The 25,086-nt window shown below is 44.4% G+C and overlaps 2 protein-coding genes across 2 annotated transcripts; both read left to right on the forward strand.

Annotated features, from left to right (window-relative positions):
* The first annotated feature begins 15,345 nt into the window (after window positions 1-15,345).
* LOC109749567 (nuclear transport factor 2B) lies at window positions 15,346-16,135 on the forward strand. The gene is made up of 2 exons (XM_020308507.4): window positions 15,346-15,794; window positions 15,876-16,135. The coding sequence occupies exons 1-2, from the start codon at window positions 15,456-15,458 to the stop codon at window positions 15,948-15,950; spliced, it is 414 nt and encodes a 137-aa protein (XP_020164096.1). The 5' UTR covers window positions 15,346-15,455; the 3' UTR covers window positions 15,951-16,135.
* Window positions 16,136-18,995: 2,860 nt separating this feature from the next.
* On the forward strand, window positions 18,996-21,859 carry LOC109749581 (pectinesterase). The gene is made up of 2 exons (XM_020308526.4): window positions 18,996-20,055; window positions 20,955-21,859. The coding sequence occupies exons 1-2, from the start codon at window positions 19,110-19,112 to the stop codon at window positions 21,644-21,646; spliced, it is 1,638 nt and encodes a 545-aa protein (XP_020164115.1). The 5' UTR covers window positions 18,996-19,109; the 3' UTR covers window positions 21,647-21,859.
* The last annotated feature ends 3,227 nt before the right edge of the window (window positions 21,860-25,086 follow it).

Consider the following 25,086-nt stretch of genomic DNA (forward strand, 5'->3'; position numbering starts at 1 on the left):
AGGGAGCGCTACTGCTATACCTAGTTAGCAGTAGCGCTCTCCTTTGGGTAGCACTACTGCTACTTGTAGGTAGCAGTAGCTCTTGTTTTAAAAAGCGCTGCTGCTAAATTTTCCTGTATTTTAAAAAATACAGCTTATTTTCATTGTGTGGTTTTATATACAGTACTTTCATCATATGATTTTATGACCATGATTACTTATTATATATAACAGTGGGTGAAATGAATGTGGAGTAGATTCAAGTGGAGGCAACATGTGGTGCACTTCGAAGTGCACCACATGAATCTACTCCACATTCTAGTTTGGATTAGTAGTACTTTCGACTAGTTTGGATTAGTAGTACTTTCGAAGTGCACCACATGTTGCCTCCACTTGAATCTACTCCACATTCATTTCACCCACTGTTATATATAATAAGTAATCATGCTCATATAACAACTTAGCATCATGCATCATCGATCATAATAATAAATAACTCATCATTGGTATCATAATAACAAGTCATACTCATCATCATCGATCATACAACTTATACTCGATACCACATCATCATAATAGTCATCTAACCAATCCTACTTAGTTGTTCTTAGCACATGATCATGAGTATTTATTAACTAGGACCTACTACCTTCTCTTAGGTAAAATAGCATAAAACAAGATAGGCCCTGACTCTCCATTATGGAGAATGGAGATTATCCTGTCTTCAATTCTTGTCTTTCGCACAATGTTGCTTCCAAGTACCTCCTTACGACTGTTCATACATTTTTTCCATTCTTTGATTTTTCATGTCTCCACTTCTTTTAGAAATCTGATATGGACAGGTGAGATTCGTAGGATGACCTGGCCGTATGTTCAAAACATCAAGGCGACCATTCTGATACATCAGATGAGGCACACAATCATTCGGGATCTTCTATTGAAAAACATAGTAATAACTTCGTAGTTAGCAATGTAGTTGAGTTTTAAAGAATTTATGCAAAAGATGCACGGATGTAGTAATACTAAAAAGTCTTACCATGGCATCTCCATGGATGTTACCGTAGTTCAACACGTGCACTAGTGTCACGTATTGACCATAATGTGGAGGAGTTTTATAATAGATATTGTAATTCTCAAGATCAGTACAAAATGCGACCAGATGATTTTTCTCCTGATAAGTTAACTCAGAGCCATCGGTGTAGTACGTTCTGTCTACCATGTTCCGCACATTGTTTGAACAATGAAAATAAGATGTCAATGGAAATAAGCTGTCAACTATTTTAAAATAAACAATATAAATTAGTTAATAACTATGTTTGAGAAACTCACATAACTGTAGAACTGGAAGCGTATCAATAAGGACCCAAATGTCCATATTGTCTTGGTCGATGTCAGGATCACCAAGATCCATGCTGACAAGCATACCCTCATAAAAACCATACATCTTGCAAAGTGCTTCCCAATTTTTGCAACCAAAATGGGTTATGCTCTCAGAATTATACAGATTTACTTCAAAATCCATACCATCATGAGTCCTTAGGTGAATTTTCTTTGTTTCGAAATTTTCATGGTCTTCAAAATCCATCCTCTCCAAGACATAGCGTCTTGCATGGCATGGGATAAGCTACTCGAATTGTAAAAGATGAAAATTACACGTTGAAATAATTGAAGTCATGCTTAATTACGAAAAAACACTTGTCGTTGTTGTGTACCGTTTCAACATCGAAGGTCTCCTCGAGCTTAATGTTGAAGCACCGATCTTCGTCCAGGTGAGGCCTGTCGCATAGACCTCGATCGTCGTGGCACCAGCTGCACTCCCCCGGGAGACTTTAGTCGTCCGATGACGACATTTCCTACGTTCATAATTCAAAGATTAAACTTGTACAATTCAATATATGTACTACAAAAATTAAATTAGATCATTATTATTCATCATGGGTTGACTATCGATCTGTCGAGTCTTTTTCTTGAAAACTCTCAGCTCGCGTGGTGTATACATTCGACCGTTGGTGATGGTAGCTCCTCCTTTCGTTCCCGAGTGCATTACACCAAAATGTCTAGCACACGGGAACGAAGGAGAAGCGACCCCCACGACAACAGTCGGGATTTTTCGTCCTTTCATATGTGGTGGAGACTCTCACACACTGATTCCTCTCTGACATTTGCGACCGGCGGTGATGGTCGTTACTCCTTCTTCCCCTAGTGCATAATAAAGGTCTAGCACCCAGAGAAGAAGGAGAAACGACCCCAAAGACAACAGACGGGCTTCTTCGTCCTCTCTCCTATATGGTGGATACACTCCCTCACTGATTTTTTGACCTTCGGTGATGGAGCCTCGACAGACTTAAAGTCAACCCGAAATGTCGTTTAATTATTTTTCGAGAAAATCCAGGCCACTCGATATTTCCTACATATTCTAGCACAAGTCATGCCAGAATTCACAGAAAAATCCGGCATGACCTTTGCTAAAAAATGACATATCGAGTGCCTGAAATTTGCTAGAACGGAAATTAATCAACACTCCGGCAAAACATAGGCCACTATAGGAGGTGTAACCAGCAAACATGGTCGGCCACTTGGGCAAGCACATATCCTATTTGAGCAACACAAGATATACATGTTTATATCTGAAGGAAATATGCCCTAGAGGCAATAATAAAGTTATTATTTATTTCCTCATATCATGATAAATGTTTATTATTCAAGCTAGAATTGTATTAACCGGAAACATAATACATGTGTGAATACATAGACAAACATAGTGTCACTAGTATGCCTCTACTTGAATAGCTCGCTAATCAAAGATGGTTAAGTTTCCTAGCCATGGACATGAGTTGTCATTTGATTAACGGGATCACATCATTAGGTGAATGATGTGATTGACTTGACCCATTCCGTTAGCTTAGCACTTGATCCTTTAGTTTACTGCTATTGCTTTCTCCATGACTTATACATGTTCCAGTGACTATGAGATTATGCAACTCCCGAATACCGGAGGAACACCTTGTGTGCTACCAAACGTCACAACCTAACTGGGTGATTATAAAGGTGCTCTACAGGTGTCTCCGATGGTGTTTGTTGAGTTGGCATAGATCGAGATTAGGATTTGTCACTCCGATTGTCGGAGAGGTATCTCTGGGCCCTCTCGGTAATGCACATCACAATAAGCCTTGCAAGCAATGTGACTAATGAGTTAGTTGCGGGATGATGCATTACGGAACGAGTAAAGAGACTTGCCGGTAACGAGATTGAACTAGGTATTAAGATACCGACGATCGAATCTCGGGCAAGTACAACGTATGTTGTTATGCGGTTTGACCGATAAAGATCTTCGTAGAATATGTAGGAACCAATATGAGCATCCAGGTTCCGCTATTGGTTATTGACCGGAGACGTGTCTCGGTCATGTCTACATAGTTCTCGAACCCGTAGGGTCCGCACGCTTAAAGTTCTATGACGATCGGTATTATGAGTTTTTGTGTTTTGATGTACCGAAGGTAGTTTGGAGTCCCGGATATGATCACGAACATGACGAGGAGTCCTGAAATGGTCGAGATGTAAAGATCGATATATTGGACGACTATGTTCGGACACCGGAAGAGTTTCGGGAGGTTTCGGACATATACCGGAGTACCGGGGGATTACCGGAACTCCCCGGGGAGTATAATGGGCCTATTGGGCCTTGGTGGAGAAGAAGAGGGGCGGCCAGGGCAGGCCGCGCACCCCTCCCCCTCTAGTCTGAATTGGACAAGGAGGGGGGCGGCGCCCCCCTTTCCTTCCCCTCTCTCTCCTCCTTCCCCCTTCTCCTACTCCTACTAGGAAAGGAGGAGTCCTACTCCCGGTGGGAGTAGGACTCCCCCCTTGGTGCGCCCTCCTCCTGGCCGGCCGCCTCCCCCCTAGCTCCTTTATATACGGGGGCAGGGGCACCCCATAGACACAACAATTGATCTATTGATCTCTTAGCCGTGTGCGGTGCCCCCCTCCACCATAATCCACCTCGGTCATATTGTAGCGGTGCTTGGGCGAAGCCCTGTGTCGGTAGCATCATCATCACCTTCACCACGCCGTCGTGCTGACAAAGCTCTTCCCGGAAGCTCTACTGGATCGTGAGTTTGCGGGACATCACCGAGCTGAACGTGTGCTGAACGCGGAGGTGTCGTATGTTCGGTGCTGAGGATCGGTCGATCGTGAAGATGTACGACTACATCAACCGCGTTGTTATAATGCTTCCGCTTACGGGCTATGAGGGTACATAGATGACACTCTCCCCTCTCGTTGCTATGCATCACCATGATCTTGCATGTGCGTAGGAAATTTTTTGAAATTACTGCGTTCCCCAACAGTGGCATCCGAGCCAGGTTTATGCGTAGATGTTATATGCACGAGTAGAACACAAGTGAGTTGTGGGCGATACAAGTCATACTTCTTACCAGCATGTCATACTTTGGTTCGGCGGTATTGTTGGATGAAGCGGCCCGGACCGACATTACGCGTACGCTTACGCGAGACTGGTTCTATCGACGTGCTTTGCACACAGGTGGCTGGCGGGTGTCAGTTTCTCCAACTTTAGTTGAACCGAGTGTGGCTACGCCCGGTCCTTGAGAAGGTTAAAACATCACTAACTTGACGAACTATCGTTGTGGTTTTGATGCGTAGGTAAGAACGGTTCTTGCTCAGCCCATAGCAGCCACGTAAAACTTGCAACAACAAAGTAGAGGACGTCTAACTTCTTTTTGCAGGGCATGTTATGATGTGATATGGTCAAGGCATGATGCTATATTTATTGTATGAGATGATCATGTTTTGTAACGGAGTTATCGGCAACTAGCAGGAGCCATATGGTTGTCGCTTTATTGTATGAAATGCAATCGCACTGCAATTGCTTTACTTTATCACTAAGCGGTAGCGATAGTCGTAGAAGCAATAGTTGGCGAGACGACAACGATGCTACGATGGAGATCAAGGTGTCGCGCCGGTGACGATGGTGATCATGACGGTGCTTTGGAGATGGAGATCAAAGGCACAAGATGATGATGGCCATATCATATCACTTATATTGATTGCATGTGATGTTTATCCTTTATGCATCTTATTCTGCTTTGATTGACGGTAGCATTATAAGATGATCTCTCACTAAATTTCAAGGTAAAAGTGTTCTCCCTGAGTATGCACCGTTGCCAAAGTTCGTCATGCCGAAACACCACGTGATGATCGGGTGTGATAAGCTCAACGTTCATCTACAACGGGTGTAAGACAGTTTTACACACGCAGAATACTCGGGTTAAACTTGACGAGCCTAGCATATGCAGATATGGCCTCGGGACACTAAGACCGAAAGGTCGAGCATGAATCATATAGTAGATATGATCAGCATAGTGATGTTCACCACTGAAAACTACTCCATCTCACGTGATGATCGGTTATGGTTTAGTTGATATGGATCACGTGATCACTTAGATGATTTGAGGGATGTCTATCTAAGTGGGAGTTCTTAAGTAATATGATTAATTGAACTTAAATTTATCATGAACTTAGTACCTGATAGTATTTTGCTTGTCTATGTTGTTGTAGATAGATGACCCGTGCTGTTGTTCCGTTGAATTTTAATGCGTTCCTTGAGAAAGCAAAGTTGAAAGATGATGGTAGCAATTACATGGACTGGGTCCGTAACTTGAGGATTATCCTCATTGCTGCACAGAAGAATTACGTCCTGGAAGCACCGCTAGGTGCCAAACCTGCTGCAGGAGCTGAACCAGATGTTATGAACGTCTGGCAAAGCAAAGCTGATGACTACTCGATAGTTCAGTGTGCCATGCCTTACGGCCTAGAACTGGGACTTCAACGACGTTTTGAATGTCATGGAGCATATGAGATGTTCCAGGAGTTGAAGTTAATATTTCAGGCAAATGCCCGGATTGAGAGATATGAAGTCTCCAATAAGTTCTACCGCTGTAAGATGGAGGAGAATAGTTCTGTCAGTGAACATATACTCAGAATGTCTGCGTATAACAATCACTTGATTCAACTGGGAGTTAATCTTCCGGATGATAGCGTCATTGACAGAATTCTTCAATCACTGCCACCAAGCTACAAGAGCTTCGTGATGAACTATAATATGCAAGGGATGGATAAGACAAGCTCTTCGCAATGCTAAAGGCTACGGAGGTAGAAATCAAGAAGGAACATCAAGTGTAGATGTTCAACAAGACCACCAGTTTCAAGAAAAAGGGTAAAGGGAAGAAGAAGGGGAACTTCAAGAAGAACGGCAAACAAGTTGCTGCTCAGCAGAAGAAACCCAACTCTGGACCTAAGCCTGAGACTGAGTGCTTCTACTGCAAACAGACTGGTCACTGGAAGCGGAACTGCCCTAAGTATTTGGCGGATAAGAAAGATGGCAAGGTGAACAAAGGTATATGTGATATACATGTTATTGATGTGTACCTTACTAGAGCTCGCAGTGGCACCTGGGTATTTGATACTGGTTCTGTTTCTAATATTTGCAACTCGAAACAGGGACTACGGATTAAGCGAAGACTGGCTAAGGACGAGGTGACGATGCGCGTGGGAAATGGTTCCAAAGTCGATGTGATCGCCGTCGGCACGCTACCTCTACATCTACCTTCGGGATTAGTTTTAGACCTAAATAATTGTTATTTGGTGCCAACGTTGAGCATGAACATTATATCTGGATCTTGTTTGATGCGAGACGGTTATTCATTTAAATCTGAGAATAATGGTTGTTCTATTTATATGAGTAATATCTTTTATGGTCATGCACCCTTGAAGAGTGGTCTATTTGTGTTGAATCTCGATAGTAGAGATACACATATTCATAATGTTGAAGCCAAAAGATGCAGAGTTGATAATGATAGTGCAACTTATTTGTGGCACTGCCGTTTGGGTCATATTGGTGTAAAACGCATGAAGAAACTCCATACTGATGGACTTCTGGAATCACTTGATTATGAATCACTTGGTACTTGCGAACCATGCCTCATGAGAAGGATGACTAAAACGCCGTTCTCCGGAACAATGGAGCGAGCAACAGATTTATTGGAAATCATACATACTGATGTATGTGGTCCGATGAATATTGAGGCTCGCGACGGGTATCGTTATTTTCTCACCTTCACAGATGATTTGAGCAGATATGGGTATATCTACTTAATGAAACATAAGTCTGAAACATTTGAAAAGTTCAAAGAATTTCAGAGTGAAGTGGAAAATCATCGTAACAAGAAAATAAAGTTTCTACGATCTGATCGTGGAGGAGAATATTTGAGTTACGAGTTTGGTCTACATTTAAAACAATGCGGAATAGTTTCGCAACTCACGCCACCCGGAACACCACAACGTAATGGTGTGTTCGAACTTCGTAATCGTACTTTACTAGACATGGTGCAATCTATGATGTCTCTTACTGATTTACCGCTATCGTTTTGGGGTTATGCTTTAGAGACGGCTACATTCACGTTAAATAGGGCACCATCGAAGTCCGTTGAGACGGCGCCTTATGAATTGTGGTTTGGCAAGAAACCAAAGTTGTCGTTTCTTAAAGATTGGGGCTGCGATGCTTATGTGAAAAAGCTTCAACCTGATAAGCTCGAAACCAAATCGGAGAAATGTGTCTTCATAGGATACCCAAAGGAAATTTTTGGGTACACCTTCTATCACAGATCCGAAGGTAAGACATTTGTTTTTAAAAATGGATCCTTTCTAGAGAAGGAGTTTCTCTCGAAAGAAGTGAGTGGGAGGAAAGTAGAACTTGATGAGGTAACTATACCTGCTCCCTTTTGGAAAGTAGTTCATCACAGAAACCGGTTCCTGTGACACCTACACCAATTAGTGAGGAAGCTAATGATGATGATCATGAAACTTCAGATCAAGTTACTACCGACCCTCGTAGGTCAACCAGAGTGAGATCCGCACCAGAGTGGTACGGTAATCCTGTTCTGTAGGTCGTGTTACTAGACCATGACGAACCTACGAACTATGAGGAAGCGATGATGAGCCCAGATTCCGCAAAATGGCTTGAGGCCATGAAATCTGAGATGGGATCCATGTGTGAGAACAAAGTATGGACTTTGGTTGACTTGCCCGATGATCGGCAAGCCATCGAGAATAAATGGATCTTCAAGAAGAAGACATACGCTGATGGTAATGTTACTGTCTACAAAGCTCGACTTGTTGCGAAAGGCTTTTGACAAGTTCAAGGAGTTGACTACGATGAGACATTCTCACCCGTAGCAATGCTTAAGTCCGTCTGAATCATGTTAGCAATTGCCGCATTTTATGATTATGAATTTTGGCAAATGGATGTAAAGACTGCATTCCTGAATGGATTTCTCGAAGAAGAGTTGTATATGATGCAACCTGAAGGTTTTATCGATCCAAAGGGTGCTAACAAAGTGTGCAAGCTCCAGCGATCCATTTATGGACTGGTGCAAGTCTCTCGGAGTTGGAATAAACATTTTGATAGTGTGATCAAAGCATATGGTTTTATACAGACTTTTGGAGAAGCCTGTATTTACAAGAAAGTGAGTGGGAGCTCTTAGCATTTCTAATACTATATGTGGATGACATATTGTTGATTGGAAATGATATAGAATTTCTGGATAGCATAAAAGGATACTTGAATAAGAGTTTTTCAATGAAAGACCTCGGTGAAGCTGCTTACATATTAGGCATCAAGATCTATAGAGATAGATCAAGACGCTTAATTGGACTTTCACAAAGCACATACCTTGACAAAGTTTTGAAGAAGTTCAAAATGGATCAGGCTAAGAAATGATTCTTGCCTGTATTACAAGGTGTGAAGTTGAGTAAGACTCAATGCCCGACCACTGCAGAAGATAGAGAGAAAATGAAAAGTGTTCCCTATGCTTCAGCCATAGGCTCTATCATGTATGCAATGCTGTGTACTAGACCTGATGTGTGCCTTGCTATTAGTTTAGCAGGGAGGTACCAAAGTAATCCAGGAGTGGATCACTGGACAGCGGTCAAGAACATCCTGAAATACCTGAAAAGGACTAAGGATATGTTTCTCGTTTATGGAGATGACAAAGAGCTCGTCGTAAATGGTTACGTCGATGCAAGCTTTGACACTAATCCGGACGATTCTAATCACAAACCGGATACGTGTTTATATTAAACGGTGGAGCTGTCAGTTGGTGCAGTTCTAAACAAAGCGTCGTGGCGGGATCTACGTGTGTAGCGGAGTACATAGCTGCTTCGGAAGCAGCAAATGAAGGAGTCTGGATGAAGGAGTTCATATCCGATCTAGGTGTCATACCTAGTGCATCGGGTCCAATGAAAATCTTTTGTGACAATACTGGTGCAATTGCCTTGGCAAAGGAATCCAGATTTCACAAGAGAACCAAGCACATCAAGAGACGCTTCAATTCCATCCGGGATCAAGTCCAGGTGGGAGACATAGAGATTTGCAAGATACATACGGATCTGAATGTTGCAGACCCGTTGACTAAGCCTCTTCCACGAGCAAAACATGATCAGCACCAAGACTCCATGGGTGTTAGAATCATTACTGTGTAATCTAGATTATTGACTCTAGTGCAAGTGGGAGACTGAAGGAAATATGCCCTAGAGGCAATAATAAAGTTATTATTTATTTCCTCATATCATGATAAATGTTTATTATTCATGCTAGAATTGTATTAACCGGAAACATAATACATGTGTGAATACATAGAAAAACATAGTGTCACTAGTATGCCTCTACTTGACTAGCTCGTTAATCAAAGATGGTTAAGTTTCCTAGCCATGGACATGAGTTGTCATTTGATTAACGGGGTCACATCATTAGGAGAATGATGTGATTTTTTTTCGGGTAGGAGAATGATGTGATTGACTTGACCCATTCCGTTAGCTTAGCACTTGATCCTTTAGTTTACTGCTATTGCTTTCTCCATGACTTATACATGTTCCAGTGACTATGAGATTATGCAACTCCCGAATACCGGAGGAACACTTTGTGTGCTACCAAACGTCACAACGTAACTGGGTGATTATATAGGTGCTCTACTGGTGTCTCCGATGGTGTTTGTTGAGTTGGCATAGATCGAGATTAGGATTTGTCACTCCGATTGTCGGAGAGGTATCTCTGGGCCCTCTCGGTAATGCACATCACAATAAGCCTTGCAAGCAATGTGACTAATGAGTTAGTTGCGGGATGATGCATTACGGAACGAGTACAGAGACTTGCCGGTAACGAGATTGAACTAGGTATTAAGATACCGACGATCGAATCTCGGGCAAGTAACATACCGATGACAAGGGGAACAACGTATGTTGTTATGCGGTTTGACCGATAAATATCTTTGTAGAATATGTAGGAACCAATGTGAGCATCCAGGTTCCGCTATTGGTTATTGACCGGAGACGTGTCTCGGTCATGTCTACATAGTTCTCGAACCCGTAGGGTCCGCACGCTTAAAGTTCTATGACGATCGGTATTATGAGTTTTTGTGTTTTGATGTACCGAAGGTAGTTCGGAGTCCCGGATATGATCACGAACATGATGAGGAGTCTCGAAATGGTCGAGATGTAAAGATCGATATATTGGACGACTATGTTCGGACACCGGAAGAGTTTCGGGAGGTTTTGGACATATACCGGAGTACCGGGGGATTACCGGAACCCCCCGGGGAGTATAATGGGCCTATTGGGACTTGGTGGAGAAGAGGAGGGGCGGCCAGGGCAGGCCGCGCGCCCCCTCCCCCTCTAGTCCGAATTGGACAAGGAGGGGGGCGGCGCCCCCCTTTCCTTCCCCTCTCTCTCCTCCTTCCCCCTTCTCCTACTCCTACTAGGAAAGGAGGAGTCCTACTCCCGGTGGGAGTAGGACTCCCCCCTTGGCGCGCCCTCCTCCTGGCCGGCCACCTCCCCCCTAGCTCCTTTATATACGGGGGCAGGGGCACCCCATAGACACAATAATTGATCTATTGATCTCTTAGCCGTGTGCGGTGCCCCCCTCCACCATAATCCACCTCGGTCATATCGTAGCGGTGCTTAGGCGAAGCCCTGCGTCGGTAGCATCATCATCACCATCACCACGTCGTCGTGCTGACGAAGCTCTTCCTGGAAGCTCTACTGGATCGTGAGTTTGCGGGACGTCACCGAGCTGAACGTGTGCTGAACGCGGAGGTGCCGTACGTTCGGTGCTGAGGATCGGTCGATCATGAAGACGTACGACTACATCAACCGCGTTGTTATAACGCTTCCTCTTACGGTCTACGAGAGTACGTAGACGACACTCTCCCCTCTCGTTGCTATGCATCAATATGATCTTGCGTGTGCGTAGGAATTTTTTTGAGATTACTGCGTTCCCCAACATTATCTACATCATATGAGCATTCAATAAGCAAAACCAAATCATAAAATAAATTATTATTCAATTTAGCATGCATTCAATAAGCAAAACTACATCATCTCTTGCGTCCGTACATCGTCGAATATTATCACTAATACACCTCGAATAATATCATATATATAGCATCGCTAATACAGCTAAAACCGTAGCGCCCGACGGGTATCGGCGCGGGCGGTGGACACCCAAAGAGAAGGAACCATCACAGGATCATAGCTCCAGTGAGATCCCTGAAGAACCTGCCAGGTATGGTCGAACCTGCCCTCCAACGCAACCATGTAGCGACGGACGTGCTCGTCCTCCTCGCTGACACGGTAACGTACCACCTCCGCGGTGTCCGAAAGCCTCGGCACCGTCACTGGCCCACGCGACCGCCACCAAAGAAGGTTCTGGTCAACGACGGGCTGGCTCCTCACCAAGCTGCGCCCCCCGGAAGGTAGCACCTCCCAATACCAGCCCGGCGGAGCCCAGTCCCGGACATGACCCCTCTGATCAAACAGGCCTCCTCCACCGAGTCGACGAAGAGGATGCGGGATAGGCATCGTCGACGTCGATGCGGGAATAATTACTTTAACTAAAGAAATAACAACAAATGTGACACCTAAAACACCTAAATTCTATTAACTACACCTAATTAAAAACCTACATTTTGAACATGATTCGATCATAACTAGGGTTCATACTATGTTATTCTAAGATGAAACACCTAAAATACCTAAATTAAATTAACAACATGGGGTGGCTGGTCTCACCTCGATCGAGTTCGGAGGGGGTCAGTGACGGGGACGACGGCAGGGATGATGCAGGGGCTCCTTGATCTCTGCAAAAACAAAATATAAACAAAAACATTATTATCGTCATCTTAGGACTTAGTGAAACTCCATAAGCTACATTGAATTATTCTATTCGAATTTACTTATAATTTCCTATTCTTTTCAAATTTACTTATTCGAATTTTCTAAAAATTTCCTATTCTATTCAAAAGACCTATATTTACTTATTTTTTTCAATTTCATATTTTATTCTATTCAAATTTACTTATTCAAAATTTCCAAAAATTTCCTATTCTATTCAAAATACCTATGTTTACTTATTCTTTTCAAATTACTTATTCAAATTTTCTACAAACAAAATATACTAAAAACCTACATTTACTAAAAACAAAAACCTGCATTTAACAAAAACTAAAACCTATTTAGCAGTGGGAGGAGGAGGAGGGAGGAGGAGGGGAAGGGGGCTACCGGAGAGGGAGGGGGAGGATCGGAGGGAGGAGAAGGAGGAGGAGGGAGGAGGAGGAGGAGGGATGAGGAGGAAGGAGGAGGAGGAGGGAGGAGGACGGGGCTGCCGGAGAGGAAGGAGGATCAGAGGGGGGCGCCGCCGGCGGAGCAGGAGGAGAGAGGAGGGCCGTGGGAAGAGGGAGATAGGAGGGCGGCGAGAGGAGGAGACAGCAGGCGACGGCAGGCGACGGCGGGCGACGGCAGGCGACGACGTGCGGCGAGAGTGTGTGGGGGAGAGTGAGAGGGACGCGTGCGGGGCGCCGTGTGTGTGGATAAGGTAAGCATAGTCGTAGCGCTTTTTGGAAATAAGCGCTACTGCTATTTAGCAGTAGCGCTCGCCGTAGGACAGCGCTACTGCTATGTACAATATCAGTAGCACTTTTTAAAAACCTGCGCTACTAGTATACCTACACTGCCATGCAACCGTTGGCAACTATAGTAGTAACGTGTTTTTTAACCTAAGCGCTACTGCTACATCAATAGTAGCAGCGCTCTTCTGCGCCAAGCGCTACCGTTATTTAGCAGCAACGCTTCCTTATAAAAAGCGCTACTACTAAGCTCATGTGTATAAGCATTTCCCTAGTAGTGATACTGTGCCGTGCTGGATGTTGAAGGTCAGCACGACTCAAGTCCCAAGCCTGTGAAGGATCGACCGTCCGCTCTTCGCCCTCTTGAGGAAGACCGCCGCAACATTATAAACTTCCTTGTCTCATGATCATACATGTGATTTGCGAAGTAATCATGAGTGAATTGTACTAGAAAGCACAGAAAATGAAAATAATACAGATTTTGTTTTTCAAATATTAAATATATATTGTGCATAGGAAAAGAAAACAAGGTAAGCAAATTAGTACTATCTTATAGTTGATTGTTGCCTTCTTCGTTGTGCAAAAACAAAGTTTGTTGTTTTTTGTGGATAGTCTCTTTATCCTAAAGATCTTTTTGGGTTTTGTTTGAAACATTTCTTTGAACATCTCATTGCCCCATATGAAAAAAGGGTCGGATTATGGGTCTAAATATCTAACATAAGGACAACTGCAAGAAGTAAAATATTTTTAAGTCATATGCGATTGCACAGTGATGTGCTATGAGCCAAAGGGTCAAGCAAACCTTGATGGTAAACCATAGTCTCTCCCATTGTCACCGTGTTATAAGAATTGGCGTACTATCAGGAATAGCTTCATGCAGAATAATCACACTAGTAAACCCACATATATCAAAATGAAAAAAAGGTTATTAACTACAATAGGCTTAACAACCAACAAAAGTAGCAATTCAATATGCTTTTCACCATAGTATGACTAGGGTTTAACAACCACACAGCTGCAAGGTTGATGAAGATAGCTCCAGCAGCAATTTTCGCTTTTCATGGGAGTAACGGAAAAGGTCTCCAAATTGGATCGCCTCAGAATGTGTACATGCGGTGACGTAAAAAATTCCTCAATAAATGTGACTAGAGTTTTTAGGGTCATACGGAGCCATGGGGATAGAGAGGTGATAGAGTGGAGGGTGCCCAACATGTCCAGGTGACGCGGCCAGGGGTTTGGCTTCGTCGGCCAGCCACGTGGAGGCTTGGGGACCTCCACCCAGGCGCTCCTCTGGCCCCTTATGACGACCTCCAAGTGATGTCCAGCAACAACATATTTTAAGAGCATGAATTAAATAAATTTTCATGAATTTTAAAAAATCACGAATTCAAAAAATGTTCACGAATTTCATAAATTGTTCATGAATTCAAAAATGACAACTAATTCAATAAGTATTCAGAAATTTCAAAAGTTGTTTGTGAAATTTAAATAAAATGAGTGAATTTAAAAAATTGTTCGTGAAATCAAAAAATATACTAGCTCACAATTGTTCGTGAATTTACAAAATATTCGTGAATTTAAAATCACAAATTTGAAAGAAGTTTAAAATTTTGAAATACGTCCATGAATTTCAAAAAAAAAACAGAAAATAAAAAATACGAAAAAACGAAAATAAAAAACGAACAGAAAACCAACAAGGAAATAGTGAAAGGAAAAAACGGCTAGAGCTTCCAAAACCGGCGGAAACCATCCCGCCTGGTTGCTTACCAGCCCTGAGCAATTGCTATCGTATCGCTCGCAAGGAGCGATGCATAGTATTTATTTTTTGCTGGATAACCGATGATTTGTCAATTGGTATGTTTGAATTCGTGAAGAATTTATGGAATTCGCAATTTTTGACACTCACGCATTGACGGGGATTTTGGGCTGCTCGCGCTAGGCATGCCCGTAGGTGCACAACTGCGCATGTGCATTCCCTACCCAAAAAAAAAACTCACATGTGCTATCCCATTTGGTTCGGTCGCCGAAAGTGTCTGCGGCCACGCAAGGATGACATAAGATCACATTTCACTCGCCGAAAGCAAGCACCGGCCGGGTAAATCCAGCTAGCGGTTGAGGTTTATATACCATAACCATATGTCTTCTCGGGTGACTGGGAAAATTCATAGACTATTGGGAATCACTACTTTTCTTGCAACCATGACATATAGACTCGACTGAAAAAAAAAAGTTAAGCTATCTAAGGGAAAAACACACAAAGCTGATTCCTTATGTGAGTGGGCGTGCGACATTCAGTTGACGACATGGCCTCCACGCACGCACTGGGAGTGGGCGTGCGATCTACGCGACCGGGATAAAGGCAAAGCGAAGCAGGAGTTTCCATTCCGACTGCACAAAATGGTTCACCCCATACGGCGCCGGGCCTACAAATAGCCGCGCGGAGCGCTCGTGCTCGGTAGCCCAGAGCACGAGAGATCGAGCCGCGCCGAGCTACATAACACGGAGCGCATGGACGGGCAGGGGAAGGAGGGCGGCGGGGGAGCGGGGAGCGAGTGCGACGTGGTGGGCAGGGCCTTCGTGGAGTACTACTACCAGACGTTCGACGCCAACCGCGGCGCGCTCGCCACGCTCTACGGCGGCACCTCCGTCCTGTCCTTCGAGGGCCACCGCGTGGCCGGCGCCGAGGAGATCGGCCTGAAGCTGGCCCAGCTGCCCTTCGAGCAATGCCGACACTCCATCTGCACCATCGACTGCCAGCCCACGCCGTCCTTCCCCGGCGGCATCCTCGTGTTCGTCAGCGGCAACCTCCAGCTCGCCGGCGAGGAGCACCAGCTCAGGTTCAGCCAGGTAATTAAGAAACCCATTTCAGTCACACGTCCTTTTGCATTATGAGATGGGTTTTTGATGTGACTTGATCTGTTTATCCAGATGTTTCAACTGGTGCCCAACGAGCAGGGAAGCTTCTTCGTGCAGAATGACATATTCCGGCTCAACTACGGATAGCAGACTAGCAGAGCAGGGTCGCGTGGGGTTGCCGAAAGAATGTGGATGCTTGGATGCTTTTGGCCCGTGGATGGACGCCCTTGCTTTTTCGCTCTCATTCTTTTCTTTACATTATGTTCATGTAGCGGCATCCTGAATAATAAAGTTGGTGGTGGCCGTGGTGCACGCGGAACTGAATTTTGCAATTTTCCACTCTCTTGTCAGAAGAAAATGACTGTTAAATTTGGGGAAATTTTCATGTGCTGTGGGATTTCTGCCCCTGCAATTGTTTACGAAAATAATGTTTGTACTATAGATTCGTTGTTGTGTACTAGAATGTGCTAGTTATGCCGATGCCAGATGCCAATAAAATGCAGCTCAAAGAAAATGCCACTACAATCCAATGTTAACACAAAGATCAGAAAAAACTAAACAATAACCAACCAATGATGTTGCAAGTATGTTGATCAAGCGCATTAAATATTTTGATAATTTCTACTCCCTCCGTCCCATAATATAAGAACATTTTTGACATAGTTTAGTGTTAAAAACGTTCTTATATTTTGCGACAGAGGGAGTAGAATAAATCTGAAAGGCTTAGTGGGCTCATTCATGCATGACACGAAGAGGGTGAGTTGAGGAGAGCTCCTCCATAGGACGCATAACGCACTGGGTAAGTGGGCAATCACACACCCCCTCCCTGCATGAATGCTAAATGGCCGGCCCAGTGTGCGCTAACGGTATGAGAGATTTCAAAAAATGTTTGTAACTTATAAAAATGTTTCCAAATTTGAAAAAATGTACATGAACTCAAAAATGTTTATAATTTTAAAAAATGTCCACAAGTTCAAAAATGTTTGTGAATTCAGAGAATGTTCACAATTCAAAAACTATTCACGAATTTGAAAAATGTTTTCAAATAAAAAGGTTCGCAAACTCAAAAAGTGTTTGCAATTTTTGAAAATGCTCACAAAGTAAAAAGAAATGTATGCTGTTTCTAAAAAATTCTTGTGGACTTGCAAAAATGTTCATAAATTTGAAAAAAAAAGTTCATGAATCTGAAAAATGTTCTTAAATTTTAAAAAATATTTGTATATTCGATAAGTATTCGAGAATTTTTAAAATGTTTATGATATTGAAAAATATTGCAAATTCAAAAAGGTTTTGAATAGGTTCTTCCCGTGGAATTAAAACAATGTTCATGAATTAAAAAATACTCGTGAATTTATAAAATGTTCTCAAATAAAAACAGGAATTTGGAAAAATATTCCTGGATTAAGATATATTTTTTATGAATTTAAATTTAAAATGGAATGAAAATAAAAAAATAAAAAGGTGAAAAACAAAAGTAAGAATTGCTTTTCAATACAATGAACTTTTTATTCTAAAAGGGTTTCTATTTATGATGAAATTGGAATGGATTAACAGAAAAGCATTTTTGTATTTTGGAAGAAATGAAAGGAAAACACAAAAAAAATATTGGGGGGGTGAGGGGCTAGAACTCTAGAACATTTCCAAAATCAGTGGGAAAGATGGAAGTATTGAGCATGCAGTACGTTGGCGAAGTGTGCATTGGGTTGCTAAGCGCCGAATAGGATTGTTGAGTTAGACCAATGTAGAAGTTTTGGTCTTCCACACCCATAGGAAATTTACAAGAGGGTATATACACATACTCCTCGTCCACCACCCCTCTCATCTTATGCGCGCATTTTCGTGCCTTGAGGATCATGTGCTAATTTCAACTATCTGGCTTGAATTGTCAGTAGATCTGTGCGAAGTGTACATATGGTAGACTTTGTCTATGTTTGTATTAATTGTTTATAAAAGAATTAAAAAAGTAGACTCTGAATCGGACGTGGAGTTTCTGCTCCCAGGTGCACATGCTTCCAGATGAATAGTAAAAGAATAATTATTATTATTTGGAATTTTAATTTGACAAACATTGTTAAGTGTTTCACCAACATGCAAAGCTTCATAATTTAAAAACATCTGCGATGCTTTGGGAAAAAAACAATGTTCCAGAAACGCTGCTTTAGAAATCATTTTGGAGCACTGTTTTTTCTCTAACCGCGATGAATGTCATTCCATCACGAAAATGTGCAAGTAGGTAGAGAACTAACCAATGTTTGTTGCAAAAAAAAACGAATTTATTGAATGAATTTATTCAAAAAAATTTAAAATTCTACTGTTCATATCAGGTGCATATGCACCCGAGATCAGAATGGCAGTTCATCGCTAAACCCCTCTCCTTCTATGGCATCATATGTTACCACATGTCGGGTACTCTCTCCTTTCCTAATTTTATGGTGTTCTAGCTTTGTCCAAAGTCAAAATTTTAAAGGTTGACTAAATTATACAAACAAAATGCTAGTATTTACAACATCAAATATATTGAAACTAATTGGTCTTGTAGATGTTGGCATTTTTTCATAGACTTGGTCGAATGTAAAGAAGTTTGATTGAGGACAAACTTCAAAATTCAAACAATTTGAGATTGAAAGAGTACTAACTAATTTTACTCACGGTTCTATCTACTCCTAGTCATCATCTATGTGGTCAAGCTAAGCTAATAAAAGTCCAAGCAATTAGTGTTCAATATCCGGATATTGAACACAGTAAACCATGCGCTGAGCGTAGAGAGCTCCTTGCATGATCCAACGGGGAATGTATCCGGTGCACCGGATGCCCGTAGCGCATTTTAATATGTTCAACTTTTTTGAAAGAAAGATCCAAAACATTGCTAGAGGTACAATTTTTTTTTTGAAGCAATCTCAAGATACAAAAATAACAAATTCGACATTGAATAGTACATAACAAAAGTTGAGCTTTAGATTTGGCCCGTTATCACATTGAAGTAAAAAAAATTGTATCTCGTGCAATGTTTCGAATTTTGATATGAAATTTTATGACAACATACATTGGTGTTGTATGTACTAGACCTTTTTCAGATTTTTTGAAACGTTTTAAAATGTGATACGGCGTCTGGCGCACCGGTGCATACTTCCCTGATTTGACAAGTTGTGCACCAGGTACATCCCACAACCACAACTTTATGCACAGCAAATTCATGGAAGCAGTAGAGCTCCTAGGCTGGCCAGATCATGCACTCGCCTATATAACCCACTAACACAGACTCGACAAGTGCATTTCCAAGTTCTAATCGGTTACACAACAATCGCCATGGATCCGATCAACGAGCCCCTTCTCTCTTTTCCACCACAAAGAAACTGTTCCCTGAGCAAAGTTCTCTTGGTCACACCGATCTTTCTGGCTACTCTGCTTTGCTTTTGCTTCGCCGCCTTCCTCGTCCTCAGCCCTGCCACGGTCACGGTGGACCTCTGCACGAACTCCCCGGACCCGGCCTCGTGCCACGCCATCGTCGCCGACGCCGTCCTGACGTCTCCGGACGCCCACCCGAGCCGACCGGCGCAAGTGCTTCCCGCAATAATCGACAGGTCCCTCCACCAGCATGACGCGGCCGCCGTTGCGGTGGCCGCCATGCACTGGCGCGCCAGCGACCCCAGGCAGCGCGCGGCGCTCGCCGACTGTGTCCAGCTAATGGAGCTCGCGCGCGACCGTCTCGCCGGCGCGGCGGACCACGCCTCGGTGGCGCCCGAAGACGCGCGCACGTGGCTCAGCGCGGTGCTCACCGACTACGTGACGTGCCTAGACGGCCTCGACGACGGGCCACCGCGCGACGCCGTGGGGGCGCAGCTGGAGCCACTCATGTCCCTCGCGAGCGCGTCGCTCGCCGTACTCAACGCCGTGGATTCTGACACGGCTGCCGACGACATGCTCGCCGAGGCAGTAGACGAGCTTCCATCGTGGGTGCCGAGTGCAGACCGTGCGCTCCTAGAAGGATCCCGCGCCGTTCAGGCGGACGTGGTGGTGGCCAAGGACGGGAGTGGCAAGTACAATACGGTGCAGGCGGCGGTGGACGCGGCCCCGGACCGCGGCAAGCGCCGGTACGTGATCTACGTGAAGAAGGGGGTGTACAAGGAGAACCTGGCGGTGTGGAAGAAGAAGCGCGAGCTGATGATCGTCGGGGACGGCATGGACGCGACGGTGATCACCGGCAGCCGCAACGTGGTCGACGGCGCCACCACTTTCAACTCGGCCACTCTAGGTAAGGATGCTTCTTCTTCTCTCTTTTTCTTGTTCTCTCTTAACTTTGCGTCTTTCCGAGATTCGCACTAATTTCCCATCTATGAGACTATGACCGCGATTGCACCTTTAGTATGTTCGATAAACTTTACTAGTTTCTTCTTTCTTTCTTTCTTTCTATCATGATGAAGGACCGCATCAAAGCCTTAAACCCTGCTGCCTTTCGGCTTTTGCATTGCCACATTCTAGCTAGTGCAATAGAGACGATCTTTGGCATCACAAAATCAATCTGTTTGCCGAAGAACATGCATACAAGATGTGCGGTGTGCGTACGCTTATGTCAGTGAAGAGTGGTCAGTGAATACACTGATTGCTGCTGGCCATAAACCAGTCACCTAAATTTAGTTGGACAAGTTTGGTACCTGTTCTTACGAGATAGAGTAACAATAAAGAATGAAGCTACCGGTGCTAGGTGCGCCATACAGTTGCGATTAGTACCGGTTATTACCCGAAAAGAATCGACAATGGGGTCTAGATCACGGACACAATGATGGAAGAAACAGAAAATATAGCACATATCGAGCATTTTCTACAACTAGTTATCAAAAGCGCTAGCTTTTATTCCCGCCACCACCTAGCTAGCTCTCCTAAGCACGCCGGTGATGCATCGCATAACGTACGCGCACAATTAATTTTGCACGTGTACGTACGTATGTGTACTACACAAGTATATACGTACTGGAAGGTCGTTACGGATTCTCCACTCTTTGGTTGAAAGCAAGCATGTGATCGCCTTGCACACCCATGGATGCCTGATGCCTCACATTTTACAACAGTATGCATGGCCGCTAATGGCGTCCTGAATTAAGCGGACAGTCGTCAAGGATTAACGGTTGTGTGTGTCGAACTGGAATGTTGCAGCCGTGGCAGCCGACGGAGTCATCCTACAGGACCTCAGGATCGAGAACACGGCGGGGCCCGAGAAGCACCAGGCGGTGGCCCTGCGCGTGAGCGCCGACCGCGCCGTCATCAACCGCTGCCGCGTCGACGGCTACCAGGACACCCTCTACGCGCACCAGCTGCGGCAGTTCTACCGCGACTGCTTCGTCTCCGGCACCGTCGACTTCGTCTTCGGCAACGCGGCGGCCGTGCTCCAGAACTGCGTGATCACCGCGCGCCGGCCCGCGCGCGGGCAGAAGAATGCGGTCACCGCGCAGGGCAGGACGGACCCGAACCAGAACACCGGCACGTCCCTGCAGCGGTGCCGCGTCGTGCCGGCGGACGACCTGGCGCCCGTGGCCGAGGCGTTCCCGACGTTCCTGGGCCGGCCGTGGAAGGCCTACTCGCGCACGGTGTACATGCAGTCGTACCTGGGCGCGCACGTCCACCCGAGGGGGTGGCTGGAGTGGAACGGGGACTTCGCGCTCAACACGCTCTTCTACGGGGAGTACGCGAACGAGGGGCCCGGGGCCGGCACGGCCGGGCGCGTCAAGTGGCCGGGGTACCGCGTCATCACGGACGGGAGCGTGGCCGAGCAGTTCACCGTGGGGCAGTTCATCCAGGGCGGCTACTGGCTCAAGGGCACAGGTGTGGCGTACGATGATGGGCTCTGATCCGTGGTTACCGGCCCTTCGTTTGATGTTTGTTTACTCGCTCATCAAATCTTTAATGGCAGTTCTGTCGATTGGCCGTTCGATCACCACGGCATCTAAATAAAAGTGATTTATCAGTGTCATACTTATTATCTTGTGGCCTTAGTAAGCACAAGCATAAAACCTCAGATGGTTAAGTTGATCTGATTGGATGTTGCATTTCATGCTTGACAATTTTGTAGCCGTTGATTTTCTTGAGAACAATCTCCCGGGATCATTTGCTCCCGGATGAACACCGCAAAAAAAAGTGTTAAAATGTTTTCAAAAAATTCTGATTTTTTGTGTGGATATTCGTGTTAGTGTCGCAAGATTTTTTTTGGCTCCTTCATGACAAAGTCAGTACAAGAAATGTTCTGCACATAAAATCTTTCTATCTACCATCATACAAATGTGAGTTGTGCCAAGACAACACTGAGGAAACGACCCTTCACCTGTTTTGGGACTGCCCTTTTGCTCTTAATTGCTGGGTTTCCATCCTGGGACCTAAACATAGAAGGATTTCAGTTCATGATGATATAAATTTGATAATTGAAACTCTGCATGGCCCAATTGCTCTTGAGATAACCATCATGGGATGCTGGCACATATGGATGCAACGAAATGGTAAAATCTTCAGAGCTCAAACTCCATGTATAGCTTCTTGGAGAAGTCTACTCAAGGTTGATCTGATATTCCTTCAGCACAGAATCAAGAACAAGTTTCAAGACCAGCTTCGTAACTGGTTTGACTAGCATCTATAAAGCCTCATGAACACCATGGGATTTCCTAGAGCAGGCATTGGATAGGCTTTTGCCATGTAAATAGATTTTTTTTTGCTTTCTTTCACCTGTATATGTACCTTTTTATTAATATATTTGTCGTAGAACGATTGTTCTACGGTTTCACTTTCAAAAAAGCATGCTTGACTCATGCGAAACGGAGCAGTAATGTTTCGTCGGTGAAAAAAAAACAAATTTAGGGTAACATTTGGTCTTCAAAATTTGTCCTTTTTTGCACATACTAAAATCTTTAACCCTTTTACCTAAAACTTCGCAGGTAGCATTTGGATGTGACTATAAATACATAAAAAAAATGTCAGGATTTTTTTGACATTTCAAAAATTATTTTCCGTGCCCAGGAGCACGTACTCCCGGAAACCAAATTGGATTTCCGAGAACAACTGCAGTTTTACAAGTGAAGACCCTCGAAGAAAGTAGAACTTTTTTTGCGGGAAACTAACCTCCTTACACCCGCTAGTAGCCGGCGACAAGGCCCGCCCACATGGAAAAGGACGTCACCACAAAAGGGACTCATCAATGCCGTCATGAGGTGTCCACTCTGGGGAATCCTCCTTGAAGATTTCTTTTCAAGAGTACGCAATCTCGTAACATAGCTTTGTAGAAGGCAGAAAGTTATTTACAAGACAAGAGAAAACGGAAATTACACCGCCATGAAGTGGCATGCAACGGCTCTCCAACTCCTTCTATGTGTTTTAGGATCCTAGCTAGGTTTTTCTGCACTAGTGACTCACTTAGACAATTTTCTATGTGTTTTAGGATCCTAGCTAGGCTTTTCTGCACCAGTGAATCACTTATACAATTTTCTATGTGTTTTAGGATCCTAGCGAGCATACATTGAGGACTCCACAAGAAGCACTCCTGCAAGCACTCACTAAATAGCCCTTCAGATCGAACATGAAGTAGGAGTCTAGTTGGCAAATACCTGGCACAATACGAATTAGCATGTCAATACAAGAAACGCTGTAAATTATTGCCAAAAGATAAAATAAATTAAAACTCGTAGACTGATGCAAGTGCATGTAGTCCTCCAATTTTGGCAATCATTTCCCCTACCATGATGATGACAAAAGTCTCATGGTTCGTTCATATATAGTTATTTCCTTCGTGTTCCAGTATTGGTTACATCTGTTCATTCCCTTCCTTTGTCGTGTTGTCCCGTCCAAAACAAGAAGGAAAGTGGCACCACCTAAAATCGATTAGCTTTTGATACTTTATGTTACTTAATCTTTTCCACTATAGCACTCACACCTACCTACTCTTGGGTAGTAAATGATATATAAGATGCCATTGTTCCCCTACAATCACAAAATATCTCCTTCTCCTCCCTCTCCAAGACACATTCACAAATGCCATCGCACCAACGGGAACATAGATCTAGTGATGAACCCAAGATTGGCGATGGTAGTGGTGATCGCGATGATACAAGCAAGAAGAGGTGCATCACCAATGAACTCCCGTCCTTCAATTCTACAAGACATGATTTGCATCTCCTCGAGTTCAAGAGTGGAAACCAAAAGAATGGAGATGAAGATGATGCCGAGGTGGAGATTCAACTAACTCAAGTGGATGGGAAGGAGACTGGTAATCCATCCAAGAGCCCCACCACATCGTTGGAGTTAGGGGGTGATACCTCACCTCACCAACAGGGGCAACTATGGGAAAAGGACCAATCAGGCACATGGTGGAAGCAGTGCATTAGCCCTGACTACCCTGAGGCAAAATTCCGCAGCCACTTCCGGATGGGTTGGGGCACCTTTGACATGATCTGCGATGCATTGGCTTCCTCTATTGCCAAAAAGGACACCCCACTCCATCCTGCCATCCCCGTGCGCCAACGTGTTGCTATTTGTGTCTGGCGCCTCGCAAGTGGTGAGCCCCTCCATGTTGTCTCTCAACGCTTTGGCATTGCACTCTCTACCTGCCTAAAGATCTTTCACGAAGTTTGTGCCGCTATCTGGCACATACTTATGCCCCGCTTTATCCAGTGGCCTGACCAGACAATCGCCTTGAAGGACAACTTTAAGGCCATCTCCGGTATCCCAGACGTTGTTGGTGCCATCTATACCACCCATGTCCAGATCATCCAACCGATATTGTGGGCCAGTGATTACCTCGATTGGGGTCCTTACAATTACAACAGGAATAGCACCTACCTCTCAACCACCATCCAAGGAGTTGTCAACCCATTCGGCACTTTCACCGATGTATGCATTGGTTGCCCTGGGGCCCTGCGTGACGATGAGATCGTCTGTATTTCGGGTCTACAACAGCGTGGAAGACCTCAGGTGATGCCTAGTTCCTGGGTAGTCGGTGGCTCTAGCTACCCACTAATGGAGTGGCTTCTCGTCCCATACCCACACCAAAACTTAACAAGGGAACAACATTCTTTCAACAAGAAGGTCATGAAGGTTCATCGTGTGGCCGTGGATGCCTTTGCAAGGCTCAGGGGGCGATGGGCATTCTTGCAAAAGCGCATAGGTGTGAATATCTCAAACGTCTCTATCGTGATCGGTGCGTGTTGTGTGTTGCACAACATATGTGAGGTCAAAGGGGAGGTGATGAGCCCAGAGTTGCGGTGTGATGTCATCGACTTTGAGACCGTGCCGGAGAACCTTGTGCATT

Source organism: Aegilops tauschii, chromosome 3, assembly GCF_002575655.3.
Source record: "Aegilops tauschii subsp. strangulata cultivar AL8/78 chromosome 3, Aet v6.0, whole genome shotgun sequence".
NCBI classification, from domain to species: Eukaryota; Viridiplantae; Streptophyta; class Magnoliopsida; order Poales; family Poaceae; genus Aegilops; species Aegilops tauschii.

Bases quoted from the DNA above. Each gene is read 5' to 3' on its own strand.
- LOC109749567 (XM_020308507.4), top strand. From the start codon at position 15,456: ATGGACGGGCAGGGGAAGGAGGGCGGCGGGGGAGCGGGGAGCGAGTGC. The intron at 15,795-15,875 runs GTAATTAAGAAA...CTGTTTATCCAG, and splicing joins ACCAGCTCAGGTTCAGCCAG to ATGTTTCAACTGGTGCCCAA.
- LOC109749581 (XM_020308526.4), top strand. From the start codon at position 19,110: ATGGATCCGATCAACGAGCCCCTTCTCTCTTTTCCACCACAAAGAAAC. The intron at 20,056-20,954 runs GTAAGGATGCTT...GGAATGTTGCAG, and splicing joins TTTCAACTCGGCCACTCTAG to CCGTGGCAGCCGACGGAGTC.